General features: G+C 47.1%; 1 protein-coding gene across 2 annotated transcripts in view; it reads left to right on the top strand.

The window, feature by feature from the left end:
- Positions 1–1,099: 1,099 nt before the first annotated feature.
- The window catches only part of HDX (highly divergent homeobox), a 41,323-nt gene continuing 25,765 nt past the window's right edge, over positions 1,100–16,657 (top strand). Inside the window, exons 1-5 of one of the 2 annotated variants that reach the window (XM_050310901.1) lie at positions 1,100–1,256; positions 5,082–5,227; positions 8,616–8,762; positions 11,086–12,210; positions 15,892–15,945. In XM_050310901.1, coding sequence (XP_050166858.1) covers positions 8,616–8,762; positions 11,086–12,210; positions 15,892–15,945 — 1,326 coding nt within the window. In that variant the 5' untranslated portion in view covers positions 1,100–1,256; positions 5,082–5,227. The remainder of the gene's footprint in view (positions 1,257–5,081; positions 5,228–8,615; positions 8,763–11,085; positions 12,211–15,891; positions 15,946–16,657) is intronic. The other variant, XM_050310902.1, reaches the window with a different exon arrangement.

The following is a 16,657-nucleotide window of genomic DNA, read 5'->3' as shown; positions in this document are numbered from 1 at the left end:
ACTGAATCCCGGGATGGCTGGGGTTGGAGATCATCTGGTCCAAACCCCTGCCAAGGCAGGGTCACCTGGAGCAGATGACTCAGGAATGTCTCCAGGTGCATTTGGGATGTCTCCAGAGAGGGACACTCCACACCTTCCCTGTTCCAGTGTTCTGCCACCCTCACGGGTGTTCTTCCTCATGTTGAGGTGGAACTTGTTGTCTTTTAGTTTATGGCCACTGCTCCTCACCCTGTTGCTGGGCACCACCGGCAAGGGCCTGGCACCATCCCCTGACACACATTTGTATGTATTGCAGACTCCTTCCCTCCCCTTGGACACTCGGGGATCACCTCCCTGGCGCGTCCCTCGAGGAGGGATGGCAGAGGGTGTAGATGGGGGGTGTCCCGGTGTGGGCAGTGCGGTCAGTGGGGTGTGGGCAGTGCGGTCAGTGTGGTGGGGGCAGTGCTGTGGGGCGGTGTGGGCAGTGTGGGCAGTGGGATGTGGGCAGTGCGGTCAGTGTGGTGTGGGCAGTGGTCAGTGTGGTGTGGGCAGTGTGGGCAGTGTGGTGTGGGCAGTGTGGGCAGGGCAGTCAGGTTGGTGTGGGCAGTGCTGTGGGGCGGTGTGGGCAGTGTGGTGTGGGCAGTGTGGTCAGTGGGGTGTGGGCAGTGTGGTGTGGGCAGTGCTGTGGGGTGGTGTGGGCAGTGTGGTCAGTGTGGTGTGGGCAGTGGTCAGTGTGGTGTGGGCAGTGTGGGCAGTGTGGTCAGTGGGGTGTGGGCAGTGTGGTGTGGTCAGTGTGGTGCGGGCAGTGCAGTCAGTGTGGTGTGGGCAGTGTGGGCAGTGGGGTGTGGGCAGTGCGGTCAGTGTGGTGTGGTCAGTGTGGTGTGGGCAGTGGTCAGTTCGGTGTGGGCAGTGCGGGTGGTGCGGTGAGGCCGGTGCGGGCAGTGCTGTCGGGGCCGGCTCTGAGAGCAGTGGGCTCGGTGCCGGCTGTGTCCCTGCCCCGTCCCCTGCCGGTGCCGGCTGTGCCCCGCTCGGTCGCCGCCCGTGCCTGCCCGGTGGCTGCCGGGGCCGCGCTCGGTGCGCGCCCCCCCTGCGGGCGGCGGGGGCGGGCGCGGCCGGGCCGCGCTGATCGCAGCGCGCCATTGGCCGCTGTCTGCGCGCACGTCACGATCATGATGAGAATTAATGATCGGGGCCGCTGATTTCATTGTGTGACGCCGGGACCGACCCAGCCGAGCCCGTCCGAGCCCGGAGCCCCCGCGCCGGCCCCGCGCTGCACGGTAAGCGCGGGCAGGAGGAAGGCGATGCCGCTGGTGGTGGTGATGATGGTTACGATGATGATGATGATGGTGATGATGATGATGATGATGCCGATCCCCGGCCCGGCTGGGGGAAGGGGGTGGCCGCGCGGGCTCGCGCGCGGACCCGCCCGGCGCGCGCAGGCGCCGCTGAGCCCTCCCCCCACGGCGGGGGCGCGCCGGGCACGCGCCGGGAGCCGCCGCCGCCGCGAGACTGCGCATGCGCGTGCGCCCGCGCGCTCCGGCGGAGCGGCCGGTGCGCGTGCGCCGGGCGGGGTCTCAGTGCGCGTGCGCGCCGGGCCGGCTGGCAGCGCTGCGGGTCCCGCCTCGAAACGCTGGGCTCGGCCCGAGGGCCCTCAGCGCCCTCAGAGTCACAGTCACAGTTACACAGTCACAGTCACGGAGTCACAGTCACACAATCACAGAGTCAGACGGGTCGGAAAGGACCTCTGAGATCATCACGTCCAACCCTTGATCCACTGCCCCCGCAGTTACCAGACTATGGCACTCAGTGTCTCATCCTGTCCCTTCTTAAACACCTCCAGGGGTGGGGACTCCACCCCCTGCCTGGGCAGCCCCTTCCAATGTCTGACAGCCCTTCCTGTGGAGTTCTTCCTGAGCCTCCCGTGGCACAGCTCGTCACTCGTTGCCTCAGTCCCCGGTGCCTTAGCCCGTCAGCCCTCGCTGTCCCCGCTGCTCCAGCTCCCTGCTGGCCCTTCCCCGCACCCTGGGTCCTGCTCACCCCACATCACTGCCGGCACCCCCCAGGCAGGGATGGTTCCCCTGCATGCCCTGGGGGTGGCTGGGGAGGGGAAGGACAGCCATCACTGTTGCCTCTGGGTGTGAGGCTGGGGGGCCACAGTGATGGACAGGCAGGGGATGGCCGAGTGGCCACCAGACCTCCCAGATCTTGTTCCCTCTGAGGCCCTTTTGTATTTCTCCAAGGGGTGCCAAGAGGATGGTGCCAGGCTCTTCTCGGTGGTGCCCAACAACGGGACAAGGAGCAATGGCTGAAAACTAAAACACAACAAGTTCCACCTCAACAAGAGGAAGAACTTCTTTATGTTGAGGGTGGCAGAGCACTGGAACAGCTGCCCAGGGAGGGGATGGAGTCTCCTTCTCTGGAGACATTCCAAACCCACCTGGACACGTTCCTGTGCCACCTGTGCCAGGTGACCTGCCTGAGCAGGGGGGTTGAACTGAATGATCTCCAGAGGTCCCTACCAGCTCCAGCTGTTCTGTGATTCCACCCCTCAAATGCATATGTGGCTGCCCCATCCCTGGAAATGTCCAAGGCCAGGTTGGACGGGGCTTGGAGCAACCTGGTCTAGTGGAAGGTGTCCCTGCCCAGGGCAGGGGGTGGAAGGAGATGGACTTTAAGGTCCTTTCCAACCCAAACCATTCTGGGATTCCATGTACCTGCTGTGGTGCCAGGCACAGCCTGTGCTGTGAAACAGGGGGGCCTTGTGCTGCCAAACTTTACTCCTCAGGTGTTTGGGGATGAGGGGGGAGAAGTTGACTGTGCTGTTCTGGAGGGGTGATGGTGCCCTGGAAGTGCTTGTGTAGCATTTTCCTGCCCCAGGCAATCCCTAACTCTGTCTCCTGCCTTCCCTTTTTTCCTGGCAGAGGTCTGACAAACACGTCCATGCTTTATTTAAAACATGTGGTTAATCCAGCTGCAGTCAGGAGTCTCATTTACATCAGTAAAGTGGGATGGGGATGCCTAAACCTGTGGAGTTGTGGTCACGGGTTATTATGTTATTAAGTTACTGAGGGCTGTCTAATTTGTCCCTAATAAAGGGCTGCATTTTATAGGTAGGACTGTAATACAATCCTACAAACACTGTACTTAGTGGAGAGGGAAGCAATTATGCTGCGAGTCACGGATATTTGGAAGTAGTTTTACAAGCTGGGCTGTGCATTACACTTACCCTGCCCTGGGAGTGTGTGCTTGTAACTGGTTTGGCCTGTGTAGGAAAGAGGCACCAACCTACAAATTCAGATTATTAAACGCTGTTGCGTGATGTGCATCCATCTCCACACATCACAGGGTGGGTTGGTTGGTTGTTTTCTTTCCACTGGGGATGTACAAGACATGGTGAGTTTTTGGCAGCCATGGAAAGTGAATGAGGTTCCTAAAGCTGGAGGAAAAGTGTCACTACTGCAGTCTTGTTTTATTTATGTCTAGAGTACATTTCTTATCAGAGTTCCAATTTGGTCTCATATTTATATTGGCACTGAGACTTGTTGGTTTTTACCACAGGAGATCTGTGGAGGGAACAGAAAAGAAGATAAATTGAGGAGTGTGCTGATTTTCTTGTTATACCTGTTATGGATGAACAGACTAAAACAGAAATAGGCTTTGCAAGCCTATTTTTTATAAATAAATACTTGTTTGGTTCTGAAGTTAAAAAGAAAATTCTCAGAAACTGCTTGTTCCCTTTTATCCCTGTATTAATCCCTGACAGTTTTATTATGTTTTATACCATGAAGATTTTATACTTAGTAACTTTGTGGTGGCTTGTACTCTGAATGAATTATTTATTATTTATTTCACATCCCAGGTTATTTTTTGTTGCTATTTGAAATTATATTAGTTGGAATTTTTATTTCCTATTTTCAAATTGAATACAATTAATGTAGTGATGTAGAGATTTACTTTGTAAATGTTTACTTCTTTCAGCAGTCTTAATATTTAGAGGCTTTTGGACACTAAGATTATACTGCTGTACTCATAGGCAGACTTTTTTTTCCTTCTTATGCTGCTACTTTTTTATTTTTGTCCCTTTTTTTGCCCCCAGATTTTTCAAGTCGTTCCAGAACACCTAAGTAACTCTTGAATTATTTGATTACATGAGTATTCCTGTTTTCTTTTAGTTGTTCTTTCGTCTTACTCCTTGACATCAAGTTGTTTCCATGAGTTGCTAAAAATGTATGACCTGGCTTGACCAGGTCTCCCTGGAGAGATTCCTAATTTCTGGCTGTTGAATGACGTAACTGGGCTGGAAGGACTGGGCATTTGCAGCAACCCCAGTGGGACAATGCCCTGAGTTCCTGTTCCGTGAAGGAAACGTTCAGCTGCTTCAGGAGCAAACTCTGCTTTAGGTCTCCATGTTCTCCTCTCTCCACTCCTGCTCGCTCTTCCCACAGGAGGGAAGGAGGGGGGATGCTGTGAAAAAGTTGCTTGAACAGCTTAAGAAGCCTAAAAAAGTTCAGCTGTAAGAACAGCCTTAAGGTCACCTGACAAGGAGCTGCTGTGATGGTCACAGGGTGTCTGTGGAACTGTCCTTGGGACAAACTGAAGGGCACGGAGTTCCCATCTTTGTCCTTGTTGCTTGTCAGTCTGGGATCTCACACGTCACAGTCCCTGACTCAGCACTGGGGCCACGTTTACATCTCCTAAACCACTGCAGATGTCAGAGGGATCTTACTATGGGAAGGTTTTCAATTAGTATCCAGTTTAGAAAGGAAGTGAAGAACATCTTTATACTGTTGGGCTCCTGGTAGGCTGAGGAGTGGGAGAGCCCCAAAGTGAAAAGTTACGTGTTGTTAGTTGGCCTGGGACACAGAGCAGGAGTGAAGGTGCCTTTTCATTTGTCACAGGTTATTCTCTGCACTGTCAAGACTGTGAAACACTTGGCCAAGGCTAGAACAGGCAGATGTTGAATCCTAAGTACTGCTTTGCCACTTTTGTCTTTTATTGAAGTGAAAATGCAGCTTATATTCATGGAATTTGTTTGCATAATGTTTTGCCTGATTTTTATTAAATTTCACGGAGTTCTTTTCTGTAACAAACTCTCTTTTCAGTGCCAATGTGTTGCCAACCAGCTGGACACCCGGCTTCCCCAAAGCTCACATGCATGTTTGCTAAGCTTGGCAAGTCAAGATCAAAATGAAATTATGATAAAAATCCATGTGGATTTCTAACTTGGAGTCTGAGGTTCAAGACAAAGGTGAGAAATCCTGAGGAGGCTGGAGTGCTCCCTAGGTGCACAAACTGGGAAAAGGAGTTTATTTCCTTAGAAGTTACTGAGGTTGTTATGAATAATGTCTGTGATGAAGGAGTGTGACCTGCTGATTCCCTTGGTACTGATGTGACTGCCTTAATGTTCAATAATTTTAGCACTTTGTAAGTGATTTTCCATGTTGGAGAAAATGTAAGCCTTAATATCTTGTTCTAACTACGAAATCTGATGCGAAATAGGTAATACTTCCAAAAAAAACCAACCAGTGTAATCCTTTGATGCACATACCCTGTATTAATTTGTCTCAGAGACAGTAACATTATGTTCTTACAGATGTTTGAGTTCTCAATGTAGGTCAGATCCCAGGTGTGAGCAGAACTTGTTGCCTGTGAAGGTGGCACGTGCAGAGGCAGCTCTTCAAGGATTCACTTTGGACTTCATGGGGTTCTGATGGAGCTTCCAAACATCCAGGAATTGGTTTATTCAATGCAGGGTGCTGTTACAGATATTCAAAATAGAACTGTCTATTGATTTAGGATTCAGTAGATCTAAGACACAAAATGCTTTAATAAATTCTCACCTGCTTATTTGAAGGTTTAAATGTTGGAATGTAAACTCAGGTTATGACTCAGCTGCCGTAACTCCGCGTCTGTAGGATCCTGTAACCTAGTTATTTAAATCCCTTTCTGATGGCCTCTCACAGATCCCCTGAGGTGGACTCAGCTGGCTTCAAGGCAGAGGTTACTCAGGAATCTTCCCAGTTGGCAGGTGTAGCTCACAAGTGATTAAAATACACTGCAAAAATGCGTTATTAAACCAGACCGTGACCTCTCTGGAGCTTAGCTGGGCCAAGCCTGTCAGACAGTTTATCTGAAGTTCAAGTGATTTAATCAAAATGCTCCACCCTGTCTTTATCTAAATTACAGATGTCAAATGCAACAATGAAAGTGTTTTAACACAGAAGTGACCTTGGATACAGAAACCCTCATAATTAAAAGCGCGTCAAGGACCTGTCACGCGTCTTCCCTGCAGGTCATCAGGTCTGACTCTGAAAATTTATCTTGCAGTGGGGAGAGTCTTTCACTGCAGTTGATGAACTATTTGGAGAGCATGATATGATGAGCCTGTGGATGGAAGAAGTGTTGAGCTTTGGGATGGCACAGCTGGATCTGGAAACATGGAAGGTTCAGAACCATTTCTGATGAGGTCGTTTGTGGGAACTGAGCTCCACTAAATAGAACAGGACCTCTGGTACTGAAAGAGGAGTAGACAATGGAAGCTGGGTCCTGCCAATTGTGCAAGAACCACAAAACTGCCTCTTGTGTGTCCTTTAGAAGGGACATAAATCAGTCAGTGGCCACATCACTGTGTGTATCCACATGGGAAATCTGAAGCCAGTTCCCAACATTATAAAGTAGATTATTATGAACTTTATTGATTTGTTAATGGACTAATAATTGTCTCCTCCGTTACTTGCTATAAATTTCGTTAAACAGTAGATTTTTCAGAGCCAGAGTCTCCTTTGCCCAGCTCTGGCTGTGACTGAATACCTGTTCTGGGGGAGGCAGAACTCAGGCAAAGCCTGATTTGTCATGTGGCTGGTGCTGCTGCATTTAATGATGCACTGCGTTGAGAGGGTGAATAGGAGTTGGGAACAGAGGTAAAAGATATGATTGAATCATCTTCTGCTTTAACTATTATTTTAAAAACCCAGTAATTTTTACAAATTGATTTTTCTATTGTCTGTTGACATAGAGAGGAAAGTAAACTCTGAAGTCAAAGCTCTGGCCTACAAGCATTTTACTCCAAATTCTAGATATTAATCCTTTTCTTTATACAGGCCTGTTGAACTCTAACATCCATTACCATTACATAGTGTAATCATCTTGGAGAATAATATGAAAGCAGTTGGGTGTCTGCTCAAGCTTTTGAGCCCTTAATAATTTTATTTGCTCTATATCAGAAAGTAGTTCTTGTGCAAAAAAAGCTCCTTTCCATGCAAAGTTTTCAAAAAAAGCTTAGTGGCTGCAAAAGGTTCCCTCATCCCCTTTATTTCCCTACAGGACGATGGTGAGGTTTCTTATTCTTTAGTTTGTTCTGCATTATTATGATACGTGTGCTGTATTAAAGTGACAGTTTTGCTTCCCGAGGCACAAGGTTGGATGCAAGTTGTTCCTGGCCAGCATTTGCTGTGTCTTGTTTGGGACAAATAAAGGCCCTGCTCTGGAAATGGTTGATGATTGGGATCCTCTTTCTGATCTCTAACCACAGGGTTATATTTTTTGCCAGTACCAAGAACAGAAGGGTCCAGTGTGCCCTCAGGCGTCTGCTCTGCACTTGGTCATGCTCAGCTGTGTGCTTTACCAAGCCAGGGGGAGAATTGTCACGTGGAACAAAGCCATGTGTGGTTTGGTGTGTCCATCAAACTGCCCCCCCTGTCCTGGGCCACCTCCTGTCCCCAGGGACACTGAGATTCTTGGGGGGACCCAGTGCTGGGAATGGGACTGAGGAGTTGCTGCTGGCCCTGGGTCTGATCCTGGTTGAGTTCCTCAGCATCACTGTGGACAAACCAAGGAGCAGGAACACATCCTGAGGTCCTGCCATCAGCATTGGCTCATCTCCCTGGAAAACAACCATTATATGTTCTCAAAAATGCTGATTTCCAGCCTTAGGGTGCAGTTCCCCAGGAGCTGGACCTTTCCCAGCCCAGGCTGTGACTCGGGTGGTCCCTGCTCTGTGATGCTGCAGGATTTGCATTGGGTGGCTCCAGAGCTGCCTAAAGCCCTTCCTGGGGGTTGTTTGCCCCAAGTTGGTCTCCAGTTCTTGATCTTTGTGACTTTGCAGCTGGAGGTGCTGGTGCTGACCCAGCAGAAGGACCAGCCATCACAGAGTGTAGGATTTGATGAAGCTAGAGACGGTGGAAATTTTACCCATGTCAAACAGTCACCTTTATTTTATCTTGGATTTTATCTCTTTTTTTGGTATGTGAGGAGAAACCTGCTGATATTGGAGCTGCTCATGTTACTCTGCTTTGCCTAATGCCTTTATTTTATTTTTTTAAGGGAGAAACTTTTTCTTTGAAACTAGAGTTTCATGGACTTAACACAATGTAATATTTATTTATTTATGAAAAGCTGTCATTGTTGTTGCAGACTTGTAATTCACCTGCTCAGCTTGAGTCTGTCACAAAGGAATCACTAATGCTGACTGTAACAGGTTTGGGTTTTTTTGAAAGTAAGTCAAAGCATTGGTAAAAGACTCTGTGGAGAAAACATGTCAACCCTTAGTGTTATCTCAGGTATAAATGAGAGTTTGTGTATTCTGCAAGTATTACAGTTTTTATTCCAACTTTCAGAGCATCTTCTTTTATTTCCAGATGAATCTGCGCTCTGTATTTACTGTAGAACAACAAAGGATATTGCAGCGTTATTATGAAAATGGAATGACAAATCAAAGTAAAAATTGCTTTCAGCTCATATTACAGTGTGCACAAGAAACAAAACTGGACTTCAGTGTGGTCAGGGTGAGTACTGAGGCCTTCCAAATTTGCTTGTTAAACTTGTACACATTTATTGCTTTACATAAAATATTTAGAGGTGTGGAGTCTCTTAACTCCATCATTGCCTCAATCAGGCTTCAGTGTGTGTATGTGACATGTTCATTTTTATAGTTTGTTTCCACTGAATGTCCTCACGTGATTGTTGTATTTAGGAGGGGCCTGGGTTGCACAAGGAGTAATTTTTGTTTGTCTTTTGTTGGGATTTTTTAAATTAGTCTTTAATAAATTACAAATCAGTTTGCCCTGTAGGAACTTTGTGCAGTGTATTGTATGAGAGCAGGAAGCGAGGTCATGTTATTAAGAAACTGTTGTTAAGCTGAAGAAGTTTCTCTAACCTGATGTATTTGGGGGAATAATTGTGAAACTATTTCTTTCTCTGTCACACTTGTATTCCACATCACAATCATAAGTATTGTGGTCCCTCATGGCTATTTACAGTGAGGACGTTCTTTTCTTGTAAAACAGGAATGTCACCAGTGCTAACAGGAGCTCTTCCAAAGTCTATGAATTCCACAGGAAGGGAAATAATAATCCCTTTGTGAAACACTAGACAACAAAATGGCTCTTGGCCGAGAGCAGAAATAGAAATCATGCAGCATTAGCTGAAAAAATAACAAGGGCAGTGCAGCTCCCAGGAGCTGCTGCAACACTGGACACTGAGGAGGAAGAAGGGAGACCAGTCTGGTTTGTTTTTAATTGGTTTACCAGTGATACACTGACAACAACCACCCTTCCTGCTCCCGGATTATTACCTGGATTCCCCTCCCTCCCAACAGTCTGGAAACTTGGTGGTGGGAAGCTGTGAAAGTCAGCCAGGGATTGAGGCTCCTGGAACAGGCAGGCAGTTGTAACAGGAATCTGGATGCTGGTGGTGCACTCAGGGCCTGCTCTGCTATTTTTGTGCTGATTGAATGTCCTGGAGGAGGCAGCCAGTCTCTCCTCTCCGGGCAGTCCTCCTTCACTCTCCTGATTTCCTTTCCCTCTCAGTTTCCCTTCCTGCAGTAAAGTAGCAGGGCCTTTTTCCTTCAGTTTTATTCCCTCCCTGATTTGCAACCCTTAGAACTTGTGAAGGGTTTTTTTCCCACTTGTGAAGTGCAATCGAAACAGACCCCATGTTTGTCCTGCATTTGTCATATTTTTGCATGATCTTACCTTTCTCTTCTTTACATGCTCCTTTCTTCCTCTCTTAATTCCCCCTTTTTTTCTTTTTTTCTTTTTTTTTTTTTCCTACAAAACCCTTGGTCAGTGACTGGTTCTCCTTTGTACAACATCCAGCAAAATGATACTTGGGTTCCAGCTGGCACTTGCAGATATGATTGTAATAGGAACATGAATTCCCTAAATGCAACTTAGGCTTCAAATACCATAACTCCACGAATGCATTCTTTCCCAGAATCAGGATTTCTGTAGTCTCATCCCATAGAACTGCATCCAGTCTTTCCAATCTTGAGCCGAGTTGGAAAAGAAAAAAAAACCCTCCTATTTTCCTGTTTATGTATTTTCCTATTTTCCTGTTTGATGTAAGCCTCTACAGATCTTCTTACTGCAATACATGAAATATATTCTCCCTTGCAAAATTAGGAGATTTGAAGAGTGTTTGCAATCTTGCCAGTCTCCCAGATGGCAAATGCTTTTTCTCCTCTCTTCCTTCTTGTGTTCATCATCTCTTTATTAAGTCTCAGAGTAACCCAGGTAATTTTGCTAACCTCACCCAGGCATTTGTTCTTTTTTTTTTGTTTTGCCAATTCAGTTTTAAGCCTTTGGGGGGAGTTCAGGTGGGTGTTTGGATAAACGATGGGATTAAGAACTGGGGACATGGTCAGGAGGACTCTCAGCGGAGTCAAATCTGACTTATGCTGTCTCATGAAACTGTATTTTAATAGTAGTGCTAGTAAGCTAGTGATGCTAGATGGCTCTGCAATCCAAGGTGCTGAACACTAAAAACTTAAATTTGGGGGGATTAGTCACAGTGGTGTCAATGAAATACATCTTGAAGGTAATTTTGGCAGAGGAGGCATGATACGGTATCAGGACTTTTGAGAAACTGGGGCTTTGGAATTGAGACTGGGCTTCTCCTGTTATTAGTGTGTGGATCCCAAGCAGGAGGGGCCTGGTTTTCCACCCTGCATTGTTCAGACTCTGCATAATGAGTAGATGATTTACACGTTTGTCAACTTAGGTCACAACTTCAACACTTAACATTTCACCAGACCTGCTTCAAAATGGAATTGCCTGATTTTTGTGAGTCTTTAATGCCTGGTTTTGTGTTTGCTGTTGTTGTTTGCAGACGTGGGTTGGCAATAAGAGGAGGAAGATGAGCAGCAAGAGCGCGGTGGAATCCGGAGGGACCCCCCCGGGGACGGCCCCTGCCACTCCCTCGGTGCCCCCAGAAGCGGCCGTTCGGAACGTGGTCAACATTGCCCGATCCCACAGCCAGCAATCCTCCTGGAGCTCCTCGAATAATGACGTGATAGTGACTGGGATTTACAGCCCTGCCAGCTCCTCGGGCAGGCAGGGCTCCACCAAACACACCAACGCTTCCGTGGCCGAGATGCACAAAACCTCCATCCCGAGGCTCCCAGGGAAAGGCAGCGCAGAGTTCCAGCAGCAGCACATCCCTCTAGGACGACAAGTGCCACACTGTAAAAATGCTTCCCTATTGGTAGGGGAAAAGACCATTATTTTATCCAGGCAGACGAGTGTGGTCAATTCTGCAAACTCCATTTACAGCCACACGAAGAAAAGCTACGGCGGCTCCTCGGTGCAGACGGCGGAGCTGGTGTTACCTCAGAAACCCATGATATGCCACAGGCCCTGCAAGGCTGAGCCCGTGGGCTGTCACAGGTTACATAAACCGGAGCACGTGGCTCTGGCATCGCACGTGCCCCACGGGCAGAGGGCTCACCCCAGGGACCCTGCCTGCAGCACCCAGAACCTGGAGATCCGCGAGGTGTTCTCCCTGGCGGTGACGGACCAGCCGCAGAGGATGGTGGCGGGAAGCACAACGCAGAAACATTCCTCTCTGGAGGGCAGCTGCCTGTCCATCGCCATGGAGACGGGGGACGTGGAGGACGAGTACGCCAGGGAGGAGGAGCTGGCATCCATGGGAGCACAAATCCAGAGCTACTCCAGATACTGTGAGAGCAGCAGCTCTGCCCGCGTGGAGAACCAAAGCGCAGCCGTGCCGGGGCCGGGCCGCAGCGGGGGCTGTGGGGCACAGGGGGGCAGTGCCAGGGACCTGCCTGACGGTGTCCTCTACCACAGCAGAGATTACCACCTGCCTGCACGGACCTCACTGCACACCACAGCCAGCACAATGTACAGCAGTGCTCATGCAGCCAGGAGTACCTTTTCTCCTCATTTCACATCTTCAAGTCAACTGAGGCTGTCACAAAACCAAAATAATTACCAGGTAATCCGTCAGTTTATCTCTGCCTTCAAACCTTGAAGCCAAGGTTGTAGATAAATACTGTGTATAAATATAATGTAGATAAATGTTGTCTCTCAAAGCTGGTAACTGCTAAGAAATAGGTTCACTTTTCTGCAGGCTTTTACTCCTTTCAGTGGAGATTGTTCCTTCTTAAACACAGTGCAGGCAGCACTGCAGGGTGGTGCCACTCTTACCCGTCCAGCTGAGCCCCTGGTAGCTGTATATTGAAGATCAGTGAGGGTTTCATCAATTCAACAGCTCAGTTTTGGCTGCAGGAGGGTCATAGCCCACGAGCTGATGCTCACACCTGTGCTGCCCTGACCCAGCAGTACCCTGGGCTGTTCTCTGTGCACGTCACGTGTGGCACAAGAACATGGGATGGTGCTGACATCGGTGTGCTCTGCAGTTGCTCACCCTCACTGATGTCAGCGTGGATTCCTGTACCCCCTGTGCAGGTGCCAGTCTCCTGGAGCTGTGTCTGTGAGGGATTAAGATCTCCCGTGAAGAGTTAACACGATGGGACACACTCAGGGAGCAAATACTCATCCTTCCCCACAGCATCTAATTCAAATACCAGTTTTACATTCAATCCCTTTATTCCCCACCCTGTACTAAAGTCCCTTTAGTGATCCTGAGGGGAGAATTAAATGCAGATAATTGAAGAACTAAAAGATGTTCAGAAGAAACTGCAACATTTGATACATTTTTTTATTATTATTTGTTATTACTAGGGGAGTGAGAGTTGTGCAGAAAACATCCAAATTGCTATTTTTCATGGATTTTTATGCCAAGTGGCATGACATAGCCTAGAGACACTGAGATAAAAGTCTTTCAAGGCTGGCAGGGTGTGATTCTGCATGTCTTACCTTCATGCATTTGCTTGTTATTGCCTTTTTAATTTATCCTGAAAATGAACCATGTCAGCACCATACCAGCTTTTCCTGTGCTATCTCTATAACTGTTTTTAGTTTGTTTTTTTTACTCACCCCTGTTATAATAATCTACCTAATTTTTTGAGAACTGAATTCATCTATGCTTTTTTTGACCTCCCTGTCTGCCTCAGGGACCTTGTTCTTTGGATTTGGGAATGCAACTCGTACGGAGGAAGCTTTTTTTTTCCCCGTCATATCCCTTGTCATTCCAGAGTTCTAAACCTTGGAAAACCTGAGCAGGTTGCTGTTAATTCCCTTGCTGCTGTGAGCAGGCACCCTGTGAACCTCCTGGCTATTAGAGGTTTCATAAGGTGCTGTCTGAATCCTTTTCTTGTAGTCAGTTCGTGTTCATTTTATTGCCCATGTTTAGCTAATTTATCCAGCAGTGTAGGAATGAAAATCCTTAAACTTGGGGAGATCTTCCTGAATTTAAAAATAGATTAAACCTGAGCTAAATGATTATTGGAATAGCTGGAACATCCAGGCAGATGCTTCTTCAAAGTCAGGGCGGTGTGATTTGTGTTTTGATGAAGTAATTACTGTCGTGTATTGGTGGGGTATCTAATTAGCAATTAGTTATAGCTTCCTTACTGGTTCAATTAATCAAATTCATGTTAGTGTAACTTAAGACTAAATTTAATTAAGTGATCAATTTTAATGCCTGAGCAGTTTCAGTAAACAAATTGTTCAACCTTCTTACTTGTCTTAGTTTGACTTTTAAGTGTGTAGAAGTAGAGAGGCTGTTTGTGCTGTCCTTGAGGCTGAATTGGGGTTTAATCTTGGTTTCTTTCCCCTCCCTAGAGGACAAAAATACTGTTGAAGATGTGTATTTTTAATTCCTTTGTTATAAACACTGAAACACAGTATCTAATTTAACCCTATCCTCTTTAGGGGAGCATCCAAAGCCTTGCAGTCAAAATAGATTATGTAGGTTTATACATATATTTATTTAATTCTAGGGTTGGCTTCAGGGATGCTGCTTTGTGGAATGAGTGGGGAGAACCTGTGAGGTTCCTGCAGAAGCACCACATGTGGCCCCAGGCAGTGCTGGGACTCAGCAACCAGCTCCTGGTTTGGTCCAGTGCACTGAATTTGGGATATTAAATCTAAAAGTGAATTGGGAAAAGATTGTGTGAGGCCTTGTACAGTGTAACCCCTTCAGTGAAGAGACAGCTCCAGGGTTGCAGCACCTCTTGAGTGCCTCTGGCATCTGCCAGGCATTTCAGGTCATCACTTCTGCAGCTGTCCCACTTGGACCAGGACTGGAGTTACACCTGTGGATGCAGGATATGGATCCATCTCACTCTAAAACTACACACATTTTCCCCCCCAAAAAACCCCAACCCCAACCCTTCTGCCTTTTTCATCAAGACACTTTACAATTCTGCCATGCACGTTGTCTCTGCTGAGATGAACTTGGATTGTATTTGGCCTCCAACCTGTCAGAACCTGCATTTGTCTTCCCAGCAACTCTTAATGCTCTGCCAGGCTGATTTTGCTTTATTCACACAGGAAAACACTTTTTTTTTTTTATAGCCCCACTTGAAATTTGTGAAGAGGAGCCACCTGGGTGGATGCTCAGGGTGCCCTGACAGTGGATTCTGTGGTGTGAAACTGCTGTGTGGGCTATGGGATTGTAATAGATGTAACTTGTTTATACAGAATTTATAACCTGTGTGTGTGCAGTGAAGAAATTAATATTTTAGCCTCAAATTCTGATGCAGACTTGCCCTTAGGAGGGGATGGAGCTCATTTCTACCCTTTCAACCCACTTGGTGCTGTAATGAGAAAGTGTCTGACCTTGGGCAACCTCCAAGTGCTTCCAGCTAAAAGCTTGAAGAATAAAAGTGTCTTGTGGGCTTGTACCGCAGCCAGCCATCCCAGGGGTGCTGGTCTGGTTGTGCTCATGCTGCAGGAGTCACCAGGAGAGCACCTTGCAAGCATAAAAACTCTTAGTGGAGTTTGGCTCAGTCAGCAGAAGCACACAGGTTTTTCTTCCTCACATACATTGCAGACAGGACTTGACATGGATTAATGTCAGAGCTGTGTTTGTTGTCTCAGGCATTGCTGTCTGCAGCATAAGATGAACATGGAATCCTAAATAAGCCTAAAATATTCCTGGCTATGACACATTTCAGAGGGCCAGGGAAAACAGTCTGAGATTATTATTTAATAAAGTCTGACCTCTGGGAATGATGGAGAAGCAATGAAAATTGAGGCAGCTAACCTTTGCCTTCACACCCTTCTCTTTCCTTCTCCAACCTGATATCCCCAATTTTTCTGCTAATGCTCAAATCCTTGACATCTGACAGCGAACAGCTCAGTGATGAACACGAGAGCATTTTTGCAGAAAGTTTAATTGATGTAGTTTAGAAAACTGTGAGGGCAGTTCTGTCACACATCAGCCCTTGTCTGACTCCAGTCTGCTCGGTCCTGCCAGTCTGGGGACAGGCTGAAAGTGAAATCTGATGAAACACAAGTTTTGAGATACCAAAAGTACAGCCAAGTTGCCACCTCGTTATCTTAACCCTCCCCCAGAGAACAACAGTGTTTCAGCTTTAACAGAAAGGCCCAGCGGGACTTTGCTTGTAAATCTTAACCTGTTTAACAGACATTGGTACCTGAATTGAATGTACAGTGCTGAAGTCTCATGAAAACTGCTAAGTTTTAGCTCTCACAGCAATTTAAGCTGCTCTTGTTTTCTGTTCTGTTTCCTCCTTGCCCTCTACAGATTTCAGGAAACCTTACTGTGCCTTGGATTACAGGTTGTTCCAGAAAAAGAGCAGTAAGTACATTTCTATTTAAGTATCTAATGCATCAAGTGAAGCAATGGAAAGCTGATAAAAATGTATTTTTGAAAATGTCAGTCCTATTTACCTGGTGTTGAATGTTCTCTCTTTAACTAAAACCAATGCTATCTGCAGGTGCAGTGTTTCAGGTGAGGTAAAGTTGATGTATATCTTTAAAAGCAAGCCAAGGTCATAATCCAGTGTGAAGTGATGTGATGCTCAGGTGTAGGAATTGTCTACTAGGTGAAATATTGCATCAGAATTGATGGATTGGGAGTTTGGAGCTCAGAATATGTTTTTTATATTGCAAGTAAAATGATTGTTAATTGAGGCAACTGAGTGTTTAAGAGAGCAACTCCCTGTGCAGCATCTCTGCACATGCACAGAATTAGTCTGGGCTGTCTGTAGGAACTTTAAAGTATAATTTCATCCACATTCATGTCATTTCACATTAGCAGAATCAGCCAGGTTGGTGTCCTCATTTCAGAAATGACTCCAAACCATAACAAACAGCTTTTGTCAGGGGAAAAAAAACCCCTCTGTCCAACTCTTTTGTTTGATTACTGCTCAGCATTTCTGGCTTCTCTTTGAAGACATTTCAGTTCTGCTTCATCACCATGAAAATGCACCCTGAGCCTGCAGGTTGGATGGTACAGCCAAGCTCTCCAGAGGCTGCTCTGCCAGATCCAATGGGAGGTGTCTGTCATG

Source organism: Myiozetetes cayanensis, unplaced genomic scaffold (genome assembly GCF_022539395.1).
Source record: "Myiozetetes cayanensis isolate MyiCay16 unplaced genomic scaffold, myiCay2020 scf15, whole genome shotgun sequence".
NCBI classification, from domain to species: Eukaryota; Metazoa; Chordata; class Aves; order Passeriformes; family Tyrannidae; genus Myiozetetes; species Myiozetetes cayanensis.
The sequence above is the reverse complement of the archived record's forward strand: the minus strand, read 5'-3'. Positions and strand labels throughout refer to the sequence as shown.